The sequence below is a fragment of the Chelmon rostratus genome, chromosome 14 (assembly GCF_017976325.1).
Source record: "Chelmon rostratus isolate fCheRos1 chromosome 14, fCheRos1.pri, whole genome shotgun sequence".
Taxonomy (NCBI): Eukaryota; Metazoa; Chordata; class Actinopteri; order Chaetodontiformes; family Chaetodontidae; genus Chelmon; species Chelmon rostratus.
The window spans coordinates 16,643,746-16,666,221 of NC_055671.1; the positions used below are offsets into that span (position 1 = coordinate 16,643,746).

General features: G+C 42.5%; 1 protein-coding gene across 2 annotated transcripts in view; it reads left to right on the forward strand.

The window, feature by feature from the left end:
* LOC121617096 (glucocorticoid receptor-like) overlaps positions 1-22,476 on the forward strand; it is a 68,213-nt gene that overhangs the window by 29,301 nt on the left and 16,436 nt on the right. Inside the window, exons 3-5 of one of the 2 annotated variants that reach the window (XM_041952126.1) lie at positions 12,972-13,141; positions 14,829-14,855; positions 21,020-21,136. In XM_041952126.1, the coding sequence (XP_041808060.1) occupies positions 12,972-13,141; positions 14,829-14,855; positions 21,020-21,136 (314 nt within the window). The remainder of the gene's footprint in view (positions 1-12,971; positions 13,142-14,828; positions 14,856-21,019; positions 21,137-22,476) is intronic. The other variant, XM_041952127.1, reaches the window with a different exon arrangement.

Here is a 22,476-nt window from a genome sequence, read left to right on the forward strand (position 1 = left end):
GAAGCTGAGTTGGAACTAAATAATTTTCCAATCTGCATTTGCACATGAATGCATCACTCAAGCAGAAGTGTCAGTACTCGCTTTAAACTGCATTTCCCTGCAGACTTTGTAAAGAATTAAAATACATAACATTTAGTGTAATGCACCTGAAACACCTGGCACTGTGTTGTGCTGTTCTCTGATGATAAAAGTGTACCACATCGACCGTGTTTGATGACTGACTGTAGCTGTTTACCAGCTTCCTCTGCTCTGCTATAGATATGAGATGAATCTCAGCGTTAGGGGGAAATCATGTTGGGTAAAATGGTAATGTCCTTATTAGCTGGTACCAGAGTTCTCGCTTGTTTATCACCAAGGGTGTAGGTTTCATTTCGGCGTTGGGGGAGGGCACCTAGGTCTGTGGGATGTCTCCCAGGGAAATTTTGAGCTTCATTTCCTGCTTTCTGATTCAATTTTATGCTCCAGTTTGTGTGTTTTCTGCATCGGCTTATGTTGCAAATATCTTTATTTATGTAGAGTAAAACAAAAAAAAAGCCCAGGTGACAATTAAAAAAATACTGGAATATAATGCAATGAAGCTTCCTGACCTTAATCTATAGGCTGTTCGTCTGTCTGTCTGTCTCTCTCTGCCTCTCTGCAGCTTCTTCCTGCATGAAGTTCACATGTTAGGGAGACTGGTCGCCTACAAACATTTTCTAATCTCCAATTGCACCAAAATGCCTCATACTCATGTTGAAAACTGATGAAAACACACTATGAATTTATAGGCCATATGTAAATTCCACTCTATGAAAGTAAAATTCAGCAAATCACGTGCTGCCATTCTTTTGGCCGTCTTTGAGTGGTGCGTAGCCAATGCTCAATGAGCCCATCTCCTGCTGTCTTAGCTAGCCAGCGAACTTTACTGATGGGCAAGCATGGGTTAGCAAACTAGCCAACGACACTTTTAAAAGTAAACTTGAAAAACATTACCCAGTAGCTCTTTCGCTGCTGCGGCAACTCTGTTGGTTTTGAGTCTTTTTAAGAAGAAAAATGTCCTAATGGTAGACCACTTCCTCCTTTTCCCTTCTGGCCGCATCGTTATTCTGTTTTATGGCAGATTGCAGATTGATTGTCGTTCCATGCGCGGCTTCTCGAGCTGGACACGGTAGCATTAACTCCCTCTGTGCTGCTTGACTTAATGTGACACTGCAGTTTCCTTCCATGCTGCAGTAAATGCTTTGTCATCTTAGACAGACTTCTCCATGACAGGAAACTAGTTTTGCCAGAGTGATTATGTTTAATGGTAGCGACGCTCAAAGACACACATGAAAGCACTGCTCCGCTGTATTACATGTGCACCGATTCATCCATCACCAGTGATCCGGTTCTTATAGATTCGGAACCCGACCCATTTTAGATCTGCTCCTCCGAGCTTGTGCAGTACCACACTTCGGCTGCCTGTCTCCTGCACTCTCCTTCCTATCCCTCTCTCTGTCAGCCGCATGCAGTTTGCATCTTCGACTTCATTAATCTTTTTGCAGACAGAGATGGTGGGCGTATGTAAATTTAACCCTCCATTAGTCAGTTTAAGCCATCGCTGCTCTCCGCTGCCAGTGCTGCTGCTGCTGCTGTGAACATTTCCACTGTATTCATGCCTACTAGCTCTGCCTGCCCACTTGCCTTCCTGCCTGCCTGCATGCGTGACCTGTTTTGCACCATCAAGAGATTGCAGTACTGACTACTAGAAGGGTTAGGCTCACTGGACTCGTCTCTAAGGACGCAGTTTGGGGTGTGCAGGTTGTTGCTCAATCGGTGTTTTAATGAAAATGATTGGATAGAAGGCTGTAGGCTACAGGCCTGTCCACACCCTGACCCCGATGGAAATCCCAGGAATGTAACAGCATTAACTTATACAATCACAGCACAGATACAGTACAGGGGGGGAAAGATCAATTTTAACCACACTATGCTTGAGGTCAGTGCCAATTCTATTCATTGGTTGCTAGCGGGCAGCGATATAATGCCATTTCAATGATGGGAGTCAATGGTGTCATTTGCTCAATGCTAGCAGCCGGTAACGCCAGCTAGCTGTCGTCTTTTCCTCCATTTCCTCAGACCCGAACACTTATTTTCATAAGCCGTGTCAGGCCAGACCTCAGGGTGACACCGGGTGCACATATCCAGTTTCAGCTTCTACTGTACTTTGTGTAACGCGGGCCTGACATTCAACACTTTGACGCCTCCAGCCCTCATTCCCTGCTGTGTTGTATGTTTAAACCTTTCACGCGCTTTAGTCGAGTAAATGTAGGCCAAAGAGTGGAATGGGTTGCGGGTTTTCTTTCTTCTCAACACAGCACAGCACTCCTTTCTTCTGCCTCTTTCTTTATCCAGCCTCAATGACACGTATAGAAATAATTCTTTTATTAAGATACTTTTTCATTGATGTATTTACTTGCATGCATTTGACATCTCCAGTGATGGAATAACTAAGTATTGTACATCATGTAGTTGCACTTCAGCACAATATAAACTCCTGTGTGTGTTGGGCTTTCATTACATTATTATATCATGTAATAATAATAATAATAATAGTATATATAAGTCTATATATTATTTGTAGACTTTGAGTTCGAATTGTATTTGTAGCAGGTAGAAGTCTTTCCCCTCCAACAGAAGGATGTTTATATCACGATGATTTACATGTTTATGGCCTTGATAAATATTTATAGAACTGTGGCAAGCACTGTTATGTGATCGCTGTTGGCCGACACGCTGCATGTCACTGCTTCTTGTTCATAGCAACAACAAGTGAAGTGACAATACACGCCAGCGTTGGCACGGTCGCCCCCTTGAATACCGTCGTGACAGCATTTTGATATTTAGAGCCATTTTAGTGACGTTAAGGGAAATAATCAGTTGGTGAGAGAAGACGGTGAAAGAGGAAGAGATGGCCAAAAAGTGGGTGAAAGGGGGAGAGAAGAGTTTCTTGCGGGTAATTTGTGGGGGGGGCAAAGCATTAAGGTGCTAAATGAAAGCTAATTACATAAGGGCACCAGGGGAAATGGGTGCTGTGCGCCCTCAGGCCCTCGCCATCTATCTGATTTAAGATACACAAAGTGTCAGCAGCAAATCGAATCTGCAGGGAGCAATTGAAGGTTCCGTTCACACACACACACACACACACACACACACACATACACACATACACAAACAGGCTCCTCCCAGGTGGTGGATGAGGGTCCCCACCCGCTTAGGGTTTGCGGCTGGTTGGGTCAGTAGAGTCCCTCCTCATGTTATTAATTAGGTGTTGGTCAAAGATGGGCTACACATGATGCTAAGCATTTGTTCTAATCTTAAGACTTTAGACCAGTGGGATTTACAGCCTTGGTACAAAGCAGTGCATGTTCACTTTAATGAATGGAAAGATTTGAAATGATTGCTACCATAATTATTCAATTTATGAATCAGCCCGCTCCAGTTGTGTTCTGTGGTCTCTAATAATCAAGCAATATGCTGATTCATTCTTTGAAAAAAGAAAATATCTGCTGGTTATTGCCTCATGCTAAATTTTAGCTGCTGCTCTCCAGAGACTTTGTATTAATTTAGCTGTTAGTGCGACTAAGGGATGTGTATTCATCATTTTATTGGTGGTCCTATTGATGAAATCATTATGATGTTATGTAATAATTCATATCTCCATCAATAATAGCAAAACAATGGTTGCAGTTTGGGCTTCCAACAAAAAATGCCGTCGCAAACTCACGAAGTCTTGTTTTGTCCGTCCTCCAGTCTAAAAGCTGAAGATATTCAGTTTAATTATAGAAAACAGAAAATACAAGAATCCATTGTCAGAATAGTTGCTGGAAAATGCTCTGTTAATAGTCCCTTTGGTTAAAGGGACTATCTGTTTCAGCTCTACCTTTTATAGCAAGTCATTTCTTTTCTTTAAATTTAGCTCAGTGTTGCACTTAACCCCATAATCCACCATAAATCAGAACAAATGCAAAAACAACGCACAGCAGCTTGAAATAGCTGCAGCATGCGTATACACCAGCTTCGGCAAACACAGAAAGTCCAGTATGTTTACCTAAACTCCATGATAAGCAGCCTCTTTAGGTGTTGTGGAGCAGAACTCACATCGAGTTGAGCAGAAAGTCTGTGCCATTGCCCTTCATTCTGCTCCCTGTGGTACACACCATGTGGCCCAATTTCCTGTAAAGCTCCACATTCCAAAACAGCATAGCTACGCTCCAGGGACTTAACATGTGACCTCATCTAGCCTAAACTGTACCCTCCTCAGACAGGAACAGTAGAAGTTGTGTCGCTCTCAGCTGCTCTCTGACTTAGAGAAAAAGGCCTCACTGTCTGTCCCGTTAACACACTTTCCACTTGATGGTCTTACTGTGATCTGCTCTTTTCTGGGCTCACCTGCTCTGCCTGCACACAAACACACACACACACACACACACACTCGACTTAATAACTGAAGCTGTGTAAAGAGACGACTGGGCTGGACTGGAAATCAATGTCCCGACAATGAATTTCACGTCATGAACGGAAGCAAACTTAAATAATCACTTTGATGTCCATCACATGAAACGGCAAGATAACATTATGTGGCTGTGCTGTCGAACAATCCTCAAATATTCCTTTTCATGTTTCATTACTTGTTTTATCAGTTTTCAGATACGATAAACTTGTTATCATCTGTTTGGACGGCATAATCCCGGATCACAATATCCACAGGCTCCCCTCATCGGCGCAATGCAATTTCAGTGAGAGAAAATAAACAGAGATATTAAAGAAGCGCAGCCCTGAGGCCAGGTCACTCACATTTTTCAAGCTTCACTTTCTCTCATCCTTGTCTGCTTCCAGAAAGGGTCGCGTACTGGATCCCTGCAGCAGTTTGTATGTCTCTACAGTATGTAGTTTATTTATACGCTGAGCTCTACCCTGCAAATACCGCGAGGATGCAAATTAAGCAGGCGATCCCGCTTCAAAGCATCACTGCTCAGCTGCACATTTTCAACATGCTTTGTAGTGTTGTTTACCCTGTTCGTCATGTGACTGTGCAGTGCTTTGCATTGTGTCGCAGCATGGCTTCAATACACATTGGCTCAATCCAGAAGAAGAAAACTGTGGAGGAAGGCGGCAAAGCGGCAACTGACTTATCTGAGTCGGAGTTAAAAGTGCTCACTGCCAGTCACAGTGGAAATAACTGTTAATGAGAAGTCACCGTGGCCGCTTCGCTAATGATTCTTTATGAGCGTTTCTGTCTGTGAATGTTGGAACACAAGTAGGGCAGAGGGAGTCAATGTGGGGGAAAAAAAACAACAGTGGGATGGCACAAACATCAACTGTCACTCCGTGCGTGAGAGGAAGTCAAAGCGCTTGGCTGAATTATGAACTTGTTTTTCTCTATCTGAGCTTTCACTTCTCCTGTGCTCTTACTCACCTCACTCGCTCTGGCCCTCGCTTATCGACAGACCCTGTGGTCCAATCCTCTGCTCGGGATGGAGAGGCTCCTTCTCGCGTCAGAGTCGTTTGGATTATGAGACTCGACGTGCATCTGTTTTCTAAATTAATCAGGGCAGTGGCGGATGAAATTGCAGTGAACACTGTCAGGCGAAATGGAATGGAGGAATTTTTATTGCCTCGACCAACAAGTCCTCCAACTAAGATGGTGAAGTACTGTGGGTAGTCTGTCGCTGCCTTTCAAATAGACCCATGTGAGTGTATTCTGATCGGGTGTCCCTGACAACATCGCGTCTCTGTTGTTTTTCTGATCCACCGCCACTATGGCTCCGTTTTGAATATGTTGAGGCGCAAAAACGAGGTGATGTTATGAAGTGATGATTGAAGTGGCACCGTTTGTAGGAGATTGTGACCCTTTAGATGTGAGGAGGGGTGGGCGGGTGCAGTTCAGTGGGAGAGAAAGAGAGAAGAAGAGAGGGAGCCATCACACAATCACATGATGATTTCCGAAACAAGGGTAGCTTTATAACTGCGCTCCTCTCTAGCAACCAAAGGCTCCACTCAGTAATTCAAAGACCAAATCAACACGCACACACGCACACGCACACAGACACGCACACACACATGCGCAAACATGCCCATGCACACATACAAGCTTCATATTAGTGACACACACAGAAAACACACACATACGCCGTGTATGCTTGTCTCCGGGTAGGTGAGCTGGATAATCCCATGACTTGCCTGACCTCCTCCATACTTCTGCCAATAGTGACAGTGGATTGGCTGAGAGGCTGAGCGCGGGGGGGCGGGGGGAGGCGTCTGTCCCAGCAGCAGTAATACGAATATTATATAACCTTGGCAGATGAGGCAGTCTGAAGGGAAGGGGAAGAGGGGGAATGAGCAAGAGAGAGAGAGAGAGAGAGTTGGTGAGAGAGACGGATGTGGTGGAGAGAGAGAGGAAGTGAGAGTAGGAAAAGGCAGGCAGGGGAAAAAGTACAGTAAAACAGTAAAATTACACAATTAAGACTAAAGCATCAGATAACAGATTTGTTTTTTTGTTTTACATAAATGGTGGATGATGCATGGTGCACCGCATTACCAAACCTTTTAATTTTCAGAGATGCTCATGCCAATTAGTACAGAAAATAAATAAGTGAAATAATAAAATACTGTGCCTTACCACAGTGCTAATGTCTGCTTCCTGCCCTGGGACCACATGAGGCTCATTCGTGTGGAAAGTCTGTATGTGCTAAATGATTTATTTCTTCACCTCTTAACCTGTACCATAACCGCCACGTTTCAGTCAATCAATCACCTAGTTGATCGGTACTATTTTGACTAATTGATTAACCGTTTCTCCTAGCTAAAATGCTGCTCAAATCTATTGATTTGTTGGGTTTTTTTTTTGCTGTATATTTATAGTTGTGAACTGATTATCTTTGGGTCTTGGTTTGACAAAACAAGATATTTCCTCTGGACTCCGGGAAACTGGGTTCGGCATTTTCTGATCTCTATGTATGGGTTGAGAAAATAATCAGCAGATCAACTGATAATGAGCATAATATCAGTTGCAGACCTTCATTTCAGCCCTTCTTCTTTTCGAGGTGATGCTATCAAGGTATGCGGCTCATGATGACACCTGTTACAATACCAGCATTTCTGCAAGACTTAACATATTGCAAATGATTCAGTGATGATACAGACTGGTATTTGTGAAGGTAAAGACTAAATTCTGTCCCTATAATGAACAGTGGTAGTTTTTAACTTGTTTTTAACTGAATCAGATAAGCACACAGTTCAATAAATATCATCCCAGTCTACAAATTGAGTGCGTGTGTACCCCTACGATAGGCTGGCAGACCTTATGAACGCATGTAATATAATGTTTTGCCTTTTAAATGTAGGTCACACTCTCTTCTCTCCGGGTCTCCAATAATAGTTGGCCTTTCAGAGAACGCTCTCACTATCAGAGAGTAGGCAGAACATGGAGGATGTTCATTATGTGCCAAGGTTGCCATAAAAAATAAAGAAACTAAGGTGAACGCAGAACTATTCAACTAACACAAATGTGCTTGGGATGGGCATAGACTCAGGCTTTGTTAGCGCTTTCTGGAATAAAATCTTCACAAGAAACGATAGAAACAACAGATCCATCCAAACAACAGCTGTGTTTGTCATCAAAAGTGTTGCACAACAATGTGTTTCTTACATTATCCCACAGTTTTAGATAGAAATTTATATGCTTATTTTATCCAAGGGAACAGCTTTGAGACTTTCTCAACAGTCACATGTGATATAAAAGCAAGTTAGATACGGTACTGTTGCGCACTACTTGCCCAAAATGTTTGCCATAATGTGTTTGGCCACAGCAGCCAGTTTCCATGTTTGTATCAAGCCTCAGTGCTGTGAGCGTTCTCATACTGTACATCTCTCTACTGAAAGAAACCGCTCTCCCACTGCCTGCTTCATACTTTCTGCTCCCACACGTTAGCCTAAAAAAGCTTTGATCTTTACGGAAAAACTATCATCTCGCTGGTTCCCACTGCAGTCACTGGTATATGATTCCCCAGCGACAGAGCAGGTCAGTCCAGTTCAGTTTTCCCTCCATAGCTGCTGCAAGGACTTTGTTTGTTGTGGACTGTTATTAGTGCTGATCTGTCTTTTCCACCTCCTCATCAAGTCATGTTATGTCGTTGAGAAAATGTGTAGCACATTTATAACTGATCTAGCTTCTCTGCTTTGATTTTATTCTAATGTAAACAGTTGGCATCCTTTTCATTGTCATTGAGGAAGTCAAAATTGATCCCCACTTGTATATTGTATGCTCTCTGTGGATATACAGTTTGTGTAGAGATACAGGGGATTGTGCATTCTTAGCTAAATCCTGCATGCGTGTATTATCTGCAGCAGCAGGATTTCATTTTTCCATTTTATTGTTTTTGTTCTTGAGTCTTGTTGCCAAGGCCTTCCAATATATCTGCACAGTCTCTCAGTATTGACACATATTGTTAGCATGTGTTCACACTCAGAGAGAGATGTTTGTAGGTACGAGTAAAATGGCGAGGGAAGTGATTGGCAGCACGCCTCAGAGTGTAAACACAGTCCAGCCTGCTCAGTTTTTGTTACATTTGATTTTTTAAGACCCGGTGCTTGACTGGTACAACCAGTTTTGTGCAGCAGCACACACGCACATGTGTGCACACGCAGCCGGAGTGAGTGCGGGTGGAGAGGGAGCAGCAAAGGGCAGTGAGCCGCAACTTGCATTTAGGTGTTTATTCATATCTTCCGCCCAAGTCCCTCCTGACAGTGTGATTGTGCGTGCAGGTGTGTTTGTCACGCTTCTGTTTTCTGCACACGTGCACCAGACTTTGTGTTAACCCCCGTGTGCATTTGTTGGTGATGTGCTCATGCTCACACGCAAGTCACTTTTTCTCTCTTTCTGTGTGTGTGTGTGAGAGAGAGAGTGAGTAAATGCACATGTTTATTGCACTCTGCTCCAGTATGGAGGCATTCCTAATGAGGCTTGAATCTGCGCTGCATGGCTCAGAGCCACGCTTGTTGGCTCAGCGATGGGAGGAGCATGTGAGTTAGAGCAGGAGTCAGGGGTATCATAAATGCTAAATTCAAACACCACCCTGTGGTCATTTTATACCACCAGCAGTTTAAGTCATGCTAAAGTTGAACAGGATACGTTTTGATAGCTCTCTAATGCACTAAAAAAACACTAAAAGTGGCAATAAATAAAAAAAGGAATGATGAGTCTACGCGAGTCTACATGTTGAACATAGGATGCTGTAGATCGAGCCTTGCAGTGCAGTTGTAACTAATAAAATCTAATGATCTGGAGAAACCTCAAATTATTAAAGCAAATACCGTGTGAATGCCTGCACTTGCTTGACTTGCTGTCATGTGATCTGCCGTTTCACCGCAGCGATCGAGACAGAGCCGTCGCAGGTCAAGCGCCGGCCGATAATTAGTGTTCACAGCATCTTCGCTCGAATCCCGCTGTAGCCGCTGTAAGTTGACAAGTAATGAGCGAGCCAGAAAGATGAGCACATAGCAGGAGGACACCATACTCCTCATGACGGGGGTTCAAAGAGGACCGTTTCTATTAATACCCTACTACTGCCAGGCTGACGATCTGGAGTTAAGACCGGTACATATTAGAAAGTGTCTGCCAAAATTTGCAGAGTGCTAGTGTTGCAGATAAAGTCCAACCATAGTGTGTGCAGGTCATGATCAGGGTGAGCTGAATTAGTTTGTTTCAGTGTCACGCAAGGTAATTACTATTGGGAGCCCTGTAATTATCACTGCAGCGCTTATTAATAACGTAGTCCGCGCTGCACCACATAGCCTGTTATGCGTCATGCAGTTTATAGTGTGTACAGGATCGATTGCACAAGGTGAAAATGACAGTTGGGTATATATTTGGGTTTGTTCGTAGCATTTTATGGTGTCAAATGTAGGTCACGGTTTGTTGAGGTTGATTACAGTACATCTGTCAGAAAGTAAAAAACAGTTGCAAGTTGTGGGTTTGATAAGTTTCAGAATGAGCCATGCTGAGTCATTTCGGCGTTCGTCATGCAGCCTTCTAGGTCTGTGGTTGAGTTGTGTATTTCTTGTTCGAGTAAACCTGTTGACTTTCTCTATTAATCACCGCGTTTTTAATTTGAGTTCACACACAGTGAATCCTCTTTTGTCTGCAGCATGCAACATATTTGATTTTTAACTGCAAAAGGGTGTATGCTCTAAGTTTTAGAGGGACTTCATGTGTTTTAGCATCTCTGATCATGCACATTTTCTGGAGATAATGTCATCGCTGTGAGGGTCTTCCGGACTCTGGGAACAAGCTCCCTTCTCTCCCTTCCCCCGCTGTTTACACCATCTGCTGAACAGTGTGATTCTATGCTTTTCAGATAACTGCCAAAAGTTAAGATGACATCGCTTTCCTAATCCCGCTACTATTTGAACCTGTCTGCATGCGTTGGGAATGATCTTGGCCTGTTCACTGCTAAGCTATGGCTAAACTTCTTAGCTGGGCGTCTTCCAAGATCCACCACCACCTCTACTCCCCCTTGGTCGTAGTCCAATTTGCATAAGCCAGTGTCGTCTTTCCAATGACCATGAGGCACCGGCCACTGTGAATTTAGGTCATGCTTGTTGGGGAGGAGGGGTCGGGGTGGCTCCTGGTCTGTGAGATGGACACTAATAAGTTTCAGTTTCCCCACTCCTGTCTTGCTAACATGGCTCGGTTGCTTGAAAGCAGAAAAAATGGGTAGAAGTGGCTAAGATCTCTGTCAGCCTGAATGTAAAGTCATTATCAAGCTGAGCGAGCCAACTCTGTTACGTAATGCCCGTATACATTCCAACTAGTGTGCTGCCAAAACAAACAAGGGAGAAAATATTTAAGCCCTTCTAATGCGGTCAAATTCTTGTCATGGATTACACGGCCGTGTCAGTCTAACAGTAGTCTGGAGTCTGTTTCGCTACAACACGCCCTTAAACCTAACACACTACCAGTCAAAAGTTCGGACACACCTTCTCACTCAACGGTTGTTCTTTATTTTAATACTTTCTGCATTGTAGATTCATACTGAAGACATCAAAACTATGAAGGAACACATATAGAATTATGTAGTAAGCAAACAGGGTTAAAGGAACCCAGAATATGTTTTATATTTTAGATTCTTGGAAGTTGCCACCTTCTGCTTTGATGACAGATTTGCACACTGTTGGCATTAAATCACCCTCATGAGGCAGTCACCTGAAATGGTTTTAGTCTTGAAGGAGCTCCCAGAGGGGCTGAGCTCTTGTTGGCTGTTTTGCCGTCACTCTGCGGTCCAACTCCTCCTAAATCTTCTCAGTTGGGTTTAGGTCAGGTGGTTGTGGAGGCCCAGTCATCTGACGCAGCACTCCATCACTCTCCTTCCTGGTCAAATAGCCCTCATATAGCCTGGAGGTGTGTTTGGGGTCAACTAAGAGCAAACCAGATGGGATGGCATGTTGCAGCTGAATGCTGTGGTAGCCAGGCTGGTTAAGTGTGCCTTGAATTTTGATGAAATCACCAACAGCGTCACCAGCAAAGCACCCCCACACCATCGCACCCCCTCCTCCATGCTTCACAGGGGGAACTATGAACCATGATTCATGCAGTCTCCTCTGAACAGTCGGTGTTGATCTGAGGTGCTGTTAATGTACGGTTTCTGAGATTTTTAACTCTGACGAACTTGTCCTCTGCAGCAGAGGTAACTCTTGGTCTTCCTTTCCTGGGGTTGTCTTCATGAAAGCCAGTTTGATCATAGCGTTTGATGGTTTTTGCGACTGCACTTGAGGATACATTCAAAGTTGAAATCTTCCGGATTGACTGACCTTCATGTCTTCGAGTAATGATTGACTATCGTTTCTCTTTACTTAGCTGAGTGGTTCTTGCCATAATATGGATTATAACAGTAGTCAAATAGGGCTGTTAACTGTGCACCAACCCTACTACACAACTGATGGTCTCAAACACATTAAGAAGGCAAGAAATTGAAAATTCACTCTTGATAAGGCAAAGCTGTTAATTGAAAACCATTTCAGGTGACTGAAGCTGATCAAGAGAATGCCAACAGTGTGCAAAGCTGTCATCAAAGCAAAAGGTGGCTCCTTCCAAGAATCTAAAATATCAAATATTCTGGTTTGTTTAACCCTTTTTGATCACTATGTAATTCCATATGTGTTCCTTTATAGTGTCGATGTCTTCAGTGTGACTCTACAATGTAGAAAGTGATAAAAATAAAGAACAACCACTGAGTGAGAAGGTTTTGTCTAAACCTTTGACTGGTATGTACATGCTGGAACTTCAGCTTCCTGCTGCAGTTTAGGCATCTCTGTTGCTTTAAGGCAGTCAAGGCTAATGACAACTCTGCGTATTTGCGCGCCAGTTTTCGGAAGAGGTTCAAATCAGGCGTTAAACAAAATTTGAGGCTTGGGATGAGATTTAGAGCTTGGGTATGGCACAGAAGAGCCATCGTTAATGATATAACATATAATATAATATATATATATATATATATATATATATATCCTGCAGCGTATATATATATATACACAAACATATCCTGCAGCGTATATATTTATACACACACGCACATAATTTGAAACCATTCATATACAGTATAGTTTTTAAACAATGCCACCACTGTGCTAAACATTCAAGCCCTTGTTCTAATCTAATTTATAGCCATTTGCCATTGGAAAAGACTCCATCAATCAGAGAAGCAGCAACACAGTCGAAATGCTTATCTGTCTGCAGTTCAGATATTTCCCTCAGCCGGTCGGATTAGTCCGCAGGGTTTGCATGTCTCCTAGCAACAGCACAACATACCACTGAGGCTGTCTATACCCATGAACCAGCCCTCTGCACCCTGCCTTGAATTTATCACCGACATCTTTATATTTACATGCTGTGCACTCGTCTTCATGTATGTTTTTCTCTTTTCTCCCCTTCTCTTTTTCTGGACGCATGTCAGCCCGTCGCCCAAAGCAGGAGAGACCAGCAGTTCTGCCGTGCCGAGCCAGTCCAAGCCCAGCGGGCAGACGCATAAAATCTGTTTGGTTTGTTCGGACGAGGCCTCGGGATGCCACTACGGGGTCGTGACCTGCGGCAGCTGCAAGGTGTTCTTTAAGAGGGCCGTCGAAGGTTAGTCTCACGAACCTACCTGCATCCGCTCGCTCACTCACTCAGACTCACACTACTTGTAAACACCGGAAGCACATTTTAGATTTGATTTATGGTATTTACATAAATCTGTGTGAGGAAAAAGTTTGTGAACACGTATGTAAGTAAAATAAAAATGTTCTTTTTCTATTTGGAACTCATAAATTGTGGCCACATATACATCAGGGCATAATCAGATTTGCATATTCATGTCCGTGTATTCTATATTACGCAGCCACAACCTTGCACATGTGTATCTAATAGCAATGGTTAGCATCCATTAAATTGGTACATCTTGTCCTAAAGATTCTCTTTCATTTGACTTACATAAGATCAGCTCTTGAAGCTGTTGCGCAACAGTGGAACATCTTTGCAGTTTATTTTTTCATAAGCAGCAGAAAATTGAATTATTTCTCAAAATCCAAGGTCAGAGTGGAATAATATGGTTCTTGTTGAGCGTAAGTAGACACACGTCACATACTTGCACTTTTGTGGGTTTGAGTCCTGGCCTTGCATGTCACCGCCTCCTCTTCTCCTGCCTGTCCTGTGTCAAAGCAGAGATGACTTGCAAGTCATTTTGATTGGAAAATTGGAGAAAGCCACCTCTGAGAATATTTCGACCATGATACCTTTCGGATTAACCGACAGAGGACTGGTATTGTTATGAGCTTGTAAGACAGCCATTCTTCTGCTTTGCGTCACAAACAGTTGTCTTCTGAACCAGTATTCAGATCTTGTCTCACAGGCAAGCCATCTGAGCACTAATTGCCTTGACGCAGCCTTGAGATGGGAGGGGCGGGAATGCACCTGACAAACAGACAGTAAATTTGTGTTAAAGGCTTTCTGCCATGCATTCCATCTCCCTCTGCTTCTCTCTGCTTCTGTTCCATTTCCCCTCTGTGTGCATCTGTCTGTACAGATGTGTAATTAGTTTGAAAGGGCCTTCTGATGAGAATGTTACTGGTGATTGATTATTGCATTCATCAACAATGGGTAGGTAATGCCTAAGTGAACTATTTGTTATTGGCTCAACACTGGTGCTGAATGCAGAGAGGTGACCCACACTAATCTCTTGGTGCCAACTCCCACTTAGCAGAGCTACAGCCTAGTCCTTTTCTTTCATTCTGCTATTACGTTCACTGTCTCTATCTGTCACGCTGTTCTATGTCTGTAACTAACATTGGTCGTGAAATAAATGCAGGTAGTGACTGACTTGCTGCGGGGAAATCATTATTTGAATGTACGGTGATAGGGTGCATATAGATTCTTTGACCTCTGCAACAGCTCAGGACTTAAATATGGCTTGTGGTTGATAATGGAAAGACATTTAAGTCTCTTGCATACGCTCAAACATTTATTTGAGGCTAGTTATTCGTTTAAGAAATATGTGGAAAAACAAAAATACAAGTAGCATTATAAATTTGAATACTTGATTTGAGCTGGACAACCTGCTACAGCTAATTTGTTGAGTTGTATGATTGTTCACTGTTACCCAGCATATCAGCTTTTTAAAAAATCATATGGTGCTGGTGTAAATGCAGAGCACTCCAACTGAAATGTACGTTTTATTTTGAAAAGCGCTGCCTGCAGTAGCACTGAGAAAGTTATATCTGTTATTTTTGTTTTTCTCCCCCCTCTCTATTCTCCGGTCGTTGTCTCTATGATGAAGGATGGCGAGCACGACAAAACACAGATGGTAAATAAATGCACTTTTAATAATAATTATAATAATAATAATATTAATAATGATGTTGATTATGATGGTCGTACTATCACCTCTGATTTGCCCGTGTGCCTGTATTCCTTCAACACTGAAATATGACCAATCTGCCGAGGCACATGCACAATCTCTTCTGCCAGCTATCTGTTAATGCATGCAAATGTTCTGATCTGGTAATTCAAGTCGGCGTAAATTGCCTGTGAGTAATTTTGTGCTCTTCAGTTTCCTCTTGCAATGCTCCACCTCATCACGGGTGGTAGATCCAATAATTGCAATCACACCCTGTCTCTAATTAGGTCTATTCTTTTGCACTTGACCCACATTAACATCCAGAGATCTGATGTCAAAAATCACCTCTTCGCCCAAACCCCCACAACCCATATGCCCCTCCTCCCCCATCCTGTTCATGCTGTTCATGTGTTTTATTGACTTTGTGTGTGCTTCACTGTTTCTCCTGATAGCCGTATTTAGGCCATGTTCTCTTGAAAACATCCTGTGACACTGATTGTCATGCAATCAATATTTTCTGAACTTTGAATGTGAACTGTAGTCTGCAGTAACGTAACATCATTGTCCTGTGAAAGCCATGTGTCTCCAAAATGGCAGCTTTTGTGCTTTACATGCTTTTCATCTTGCAACAGTGCATTTTCAGATAATTCAGTTGGCTTTAAAATGTAAATCAGATTAAATTCTGATGAAAATAAGCTCCGAGTTCTTGTCCTCTAAGTGCAGCATTTGATACAATTGACCATGATATCTCAATCAGTCATCTTGAACAGCTGGTTGGTCTGTCTGACTGTGTGTTAAACAGGATTAAAACATACATCAAAGGGAGAAAGTTTGATCTCAGTCTTAGACGTCATTTGTCTGAGAAACATCTGTTTTGGGGTTGCACAAGGCAGCTGCCTTGGTCCATTACTGTTCTCATTATACATGCTGCCACTGGTTGACAACACTAGAGAGCACAGTGTAGGCACCATAGCTATGCAGATGACACACAACTGTACATCTCTGCCAAACCAAATGATACTGCAGCTATAGACTCCATTAGATGGATGAGCAATAATTTCTTGAAGTTAAATGAGGACAAAACTGAAATCATGCTGGTTGGCTCTAAAGCAAAAACAGAAATGCTGTTTAATAATCTTGGGAAATAAACTCACCCAGGATTAAATCTGAGGTTACAAGTCTTGGTGTTCTCCTAGAGCTTCAAGTCCCACATCAACAGGTTTACGAAAACATTTTTCCAGCTGTAGTTAAATACAGTTAGTTCATGACTTTCGATGCTGATGAAGTTCAGGAAATGGAGTAACAAGAAAAAAGTAACAAAGAAACAAAGAAAATGGTTGATGAGTTTCTGTTGATGGGGAAAAATAAACATTTGGAATTGTTGGAAGTGATTAATTTAAAAAAGACACATTTCTGGACATTTTATGTCAGGAGTGTCACCATTCATTTCTCTTTAGGAATCTTCAACACGCTTAAATAACTGTATCTAAAATAAAGAAGGGAGCACGCTTTTAGGTTTTGCTGGTAGGTAAATATAATTCCATCAATATCACCGCTTCCGCTGTCTCTGCACAATTGATTTTTGAACCGCCCACTCACAAGTAACTCTTAACAGCACTATTTGTTTTCTTTGTTTCAAAGGTTTTCACCTTAGAATTGTAAATAAAATCATCTGTAAATGTGAATTTCTGGATTCATTCACTGTTTTTACATGACAACCTACCTGTCCACAGTGGTTTCTACTGTTCAGTGTGCAGCAATCCTCCCCAAATGCCTGTCATCCTCCGCCAGCTTCCACAGTGCAGTGTTTTTCCTTAATGTCATCTAAGGTTATTTTTGCATAGTGGCACAAATTAGGTCCTAGACTTTAATAGGGTGTTGATACTGTGGTTTTATGGCAGCTTTCAGGCAAAAACAAATTTCTAAAATTAATGCATGGCAGAAAATTTTAAATGATTTTAATGGATTGTAGTCATTGAAGTACCTGCATGTTTTTAGATAAATTAGATCTGGCAGGAACACATTAACAGGGCGGATATTTTTATTTCAGTTTTTAATCACTTATTGTTTGTGAGAATTAAAGTGTGATTTTCACATGTTGTCAGATTGTAATGATAATGTAATTGTTTTGGTTAATTATTTGCTGATTATAGCTTCGCACATACAAGGAGTTGCTTCTTTTTTAGTTAGCAGGCAGACAGGCTGAATTGAAAGGGACTGGTCAGGCTTAGACTCTGGACCTCCTTGCTAGGAGCTGACAGCGCTAACCGCTGAGCAAACACTCATTAGTTGCAGCCCCAAGCAGAGGCTTCACCAGCCAGTGCCAGGCCCTTGTTAGCGGATCAGGGCAGTATAAGGGAGAGAGGATATCAGTGGGATTCAGCTGGCCCCTTTGACACCACAGATGGCTGTTTATGCCATTGTTTGCAATGACTTCCTGTGATATCAGTGATGGCTGCAACTGGCAGCCCCTCGGCTGCTATCTTGTCATCACACCAGCAACCCTGCAGATTAATTTCCAGTCCATGTGGAATACGATTATTCGTCATTTTTGAAGGTGCTTCTGTCTGTGATTTTGGCAAACATCTAGAGAAATATTTATATTGTCACTCATAGAAATATAAACCTAATTATTATGAGTGTGACTGCTACAGTTACATTAGTCCACACTCTGAACTAACTTCAGTCTTAGACTTCTATGCCAAAGAACGGTACATGTACAGACACCTGTTTTCTCCATCTTGACTGCAGAATGTATTGAACTCCTATCTGTGTAGGGTGCTGCTGTTATGGAGCATTGTGAGGCTGAGCTAATCATTTGGTTGATGTCCCAGATTCACTGTGTTCTGGTGCTCATTGTTGTACATGCATTTAGGTTCCTGTATTAGACTCAGCACAGGAGGAGGGCAAAGTAATGTAAAGCACTGCACGATAAAGGAAACTGAATATGGACTGCCTCATTGAAGGTAGCTGCACAGGTCTGTGTTACAGAGGTCAGACATAAATATACACTTAAATAAGATTGGTTTTAGTAATTCTGTAACATAAACTGTATGCAAAAATAATCCTTTTGTGATCATGTGCGAGAACATTTTGACAGTTGGAAGCCTGCGTGAACTCTACAGTCATTCCTACAGCAAACGTGAACGATGGCCAACTTAAAGTAATATTATATCCACAGCCCTTGCTAATGTTACGTTAGCTTACCAATTTATAAATCCCAGGATCTGTTTTCATGGTGTGACCCAGCTGTTGCAGCTTCTCGCCTAAGTCTCACTGGGACTGTAGATGAAGTTAGTACGTAAATGTATTGGCTGACTTCAGGGGCAGGAGCTGCAGATCACGCCAGGTCAAGTTGCATTAAAAATGTGTCAGTCTATTCATCCATCTTTCACTTTTGTTTGTAAATTTAAAACGCAATACATTCCACCCTAGTCCTCATTTTCAGAGGCTGCTTTCGTTAAGCTCTCGTCTCATCATCGTTACAGAAAAAACATGTCGATTGTTGAATGTAGTGAATCGAAAATGCACGGCCAGCCAACTCGTGATGCGTTAATGCACTGCTTGATAAAATACTGATATATAGTCACATGAGAGTTTTTGTGGAGATTATTTGCAGACACAGAGCTGAACAGTGTTTAAAACTGCAATGGCATCGTTAGGAGGAAGTTTAAGACGTTCCTGAACACAAAGGCAGTTCTCATGTTTTTATTCCAGATATCATTTTGATATATAGCACCGTATGCTGCTCTTACGTCTGTGCGCCTCGAGGATGTAGTGATACAGGAAAAGCTGTATTATTGAATGCCCTTTAGTTCAAAAAGCGCCATCAAAGGCATGATATTTCAAAGATCAGTAACAATGTTTATGGTCCCAAAGGGCATTTTGTCAAGTCACTGTTGACTTTGTATAAGGTCTTGTTTCAGCCAATGATGCATTTTTGCGGTCATGCAGAAATTCCTTGGTGTGTGTGTGTGTGTGTGTGTGTGTGTGAAGCGAAGGCATGCTGGTGAGCGGCAGAGGCAGAACAAGTCAAATATTTATGTATCATCCAGTATGATGATCTCCATATCAATTTAGAATATTGATGCCAGGTTTCAAAAACATGAAAAGACACAGCGGGTTATTTATTGCGTCCTCTACTTCTGCCACTCCTCACAGTGTAATAGCAGTGCAGATCTGCTCTATAATGAGCGATGATATTATACCCAATGGAAGAATGAAAGCTCTGTGTTCTGGCTGTGGTTTTCAGTTGCAGAGCTTCAGCTGAAACAGTTCCCAACAGCTTTTTTTTTTTTTTTTTTTTTTTTGGATCATCTTAGTCATTTTGCACCGTCCGTGGCGACTTAAGTCTGCTTTCCTTCTGCTGTTGGGCCAGGATATTACTCAGCTTTTTAGGAATCCATTAGCTAAAAATGACAAGTTAATACAGGCCATGAGAAGAACATAAAGCTAGCTGTGACATGGATGGTTTGAGGCATCTTTCAATAATTTCGCTGCGCTAGTTATCATCATGAATTACATAGATCGCTGAGAATGTGATACCTTCAATTGCTTCATTTTTTTTTAATTCATGAGATTCCTGTCAGCAGTGACTGGTAACTGAAGAACGTGGCAAAACCAACAAGATTAATTTTCACTGACAGGTCACTTTTAGCGATGATTCTTTGCAAATCATGCCTACGATCTTGTTACCTTAGAGTGAACTGATCTCAGCAGCAGATGTGAAGCCCTTGTTTGTTTAGTGACTCATCTAGCACATCAGAGGTGGTTCTGGTTAATCATGACAGTTGGATTTCGTAGAACGGTTGTCATAGAGAAACTTAAGAAGATGGACGTGCCATGTTGGGCATCCCCGTATTAATGATGTCAAATGGATCAATTGTGTCACAGTCTGAACTCAAAGGAATGCGAAGATGATAGAAAGATAAGATTCATGTGACACTGCTCAGGCTCTGCCACACAAGCGGCGTACGTGCTAAATGACACTGTTGCACCACGGCGCAGGCGGCCTCTGCTGAACACGGTGACGTCACGTACGATAGATCTGCCAGGCTCGAGATTGGTGACAGCCCCGCAGCCTGATATCACCGCAGAGATGAAAAGACAGCAGAAAAGTGTTGCCCAGAAATGGACAGATGCTTCTGAAAAATAACCTTGATGGCTGGGACGAGAAATCCCAACAGCCTTTACGATCGTAAAGGAACTACTCATAGCTTTGAACTTGAATCAAGCTGCACAATAGCTTGTATTAGCAGTTGTTTTTAGTTTGTTGCTCATTAGCACAGCAAACCTGCAACTAATAATAGTTCCCATACTAAAGCACCACTCCTGTTATGTAATGTTTGCTAGAAGCTACAGTACTCAGCTGTTTTAGGAAATTACTGAGCCTTTTTTAAAATCACATATTTTTGACCCACTGTTCAAGATTTATGTGTTCATTAGGAAGCAGTGGGCTCGAGGCTGAGAACCGCAGACGGGGTTGAAGAAGTCAGAAAGTATTTAGAGGCGCATTGTTGGTTTTGGCCTTTTCGTCAGATTTATTTCCAAAAACAGAAAGACAGAGTTTCATCCTTTGACATCCCAAAATATTAAATTCATAGTTGAGACTGTTTCCCATGAATCTTGTTGCTTGCACATCTTTTCATCACAAAAATATTTGACCCGTCTTACTCATGATTTATTCCCTCTGGTCCAACGTCATTCAGATGAAACTAATGTAATCACAGTTCGATCTCTGGTTTCTTTTCCCGCATCCTAATCATGCGAAGCATTCAAACTCAGATTGCAGAAGAGTTATTGATGAAGGAAAGCTATCATCATCTGCAAGCAAATGTGGACCATTTAGACTCAAGTGCCCGGGCTACATTGTGATTGTGGACCATATCTAATTGTTGGGCTGAAGGAGCTCAGTGCACAGTCATGGTCTGGTGCCATGTCCTCCAAGTGCAGGCTCGAGGAAGTGAAACTGTCAACACCAGAGGGATGCCACAGGCTTGTTAGGCTTACTGTAGAATCAGCAGGTGGTTAGTGTGGTCATAATACATACTGCTCAGGCTAATCCTTCTCAAACCTTCTTAGCTAGCTAATATGTCTCCCTTTCTTTCCTCTTCTTCCTCTGCTGTGTACAGGCCAGCACAACTACCTGTGTGCCGGGAGAAACGACTGCATCATTGATAAGATCCGGAGGAAGAACTGTCCAGCCTGCCGCTTCAGGAAATGTCTTCAAGCTGGAATGAACTTGGAAGGTAAACAGCCTGACCCATCTTTAAACCAGGCCAGGCCTCTTTAAAACTGAAGTCACAGTGAAACAGCAGTTAGAGTGGAACAGAGCCTCCACCCACGGCTTCCTGGCCCTCGTTGCTAGATCAGGAGGCAGAGGATGAGATGATGAAATGAGATGAAAAATTAGTCCACGACCAAAGTTTTCTCACAGTCAACAGTCATCTGAATTCACACCTTCTACTATGATATTGCCTTGATAGCTACTGTGACCCACAAGCTCAGGCATGGAGCTGGGTTGTGAACCAAATTGGCATAGTGGCCACTCGGGGTATTGCACCCTCCCCGTTTATCACGTGCTGCGCACAGAAAAGCGTTTTTCCCCCACGCACAGTCTCTGGAGAAGGAGCAGCTGTAAAACACTGAATGCACCTATTTGACCACTGCAATCCCCCTCAAAATGGTTTCTTATAATCACAATTTGATGCATTCGGCCCAATTACATTTGGAATGTCTAGAAGAGCTGTATGATTCAATTATTTTCATCTCGATCATGTGTGCGTGGAGTCAACAGGAAGTCAGCTGGCGCAGACTGTGAAAGTCTCGGACGTACATGCTCTCAACCGGCTCGACTGGAGAAGCTCATGCTGTATGGGCCCAAAAAGGTGGAGACATGAGGAAGCCTGCGCAGGCTTCTCTGGCATATGCGCCCAATGAGCATATTTCATAAGAATGAATGGGCCGCCATCTTTGAATGCGGCGTCAAGTTATATCCCCGGGCTTACTCCAATCACACGCTAATCAGATTAGTCATGTGATCAAGTTTTATAGTTTTATCTCCTTTTTTTTGGACATGTATTTGATATACAAAAAGAGATAACAGAATTATCAGGACACATGATTAGAACGCCTTCATTTTTCTGTGTCTTTGAGTGGCGTCTTGTTGAAAATCCCCTTCAGTGAGTGTCATGTCGCTCTGTGACACTGCCACCCACTCTTTCCACTACAACCTCCCCTCAAGCCACCATCACCCAGGTCTATGGAAAATGGACAAGCCACATTATTACCACAAATATGATGTCAACACAGCCTCTGCTTAATTTCTGAGAACATTCTCATGAGAAATACAGCCGCTGGGATAATGAAACTCTGAAGTGCTTGAAATAATGCTTGTACCTTAACACTTGTAAAGTTTACTGAATTCCATGCTAATTATATTAATTGCAATTCTGATTCATTCATTTCACTTGTCATTGTAGCATTCCAGCTATTAGGAACATGTCAGTCTATAACAGGGATTAATTCAGACAGTGACTGTCTTTGAGAAGGCGGAGGACACATGCTAGTATGTCATATCACATTTATC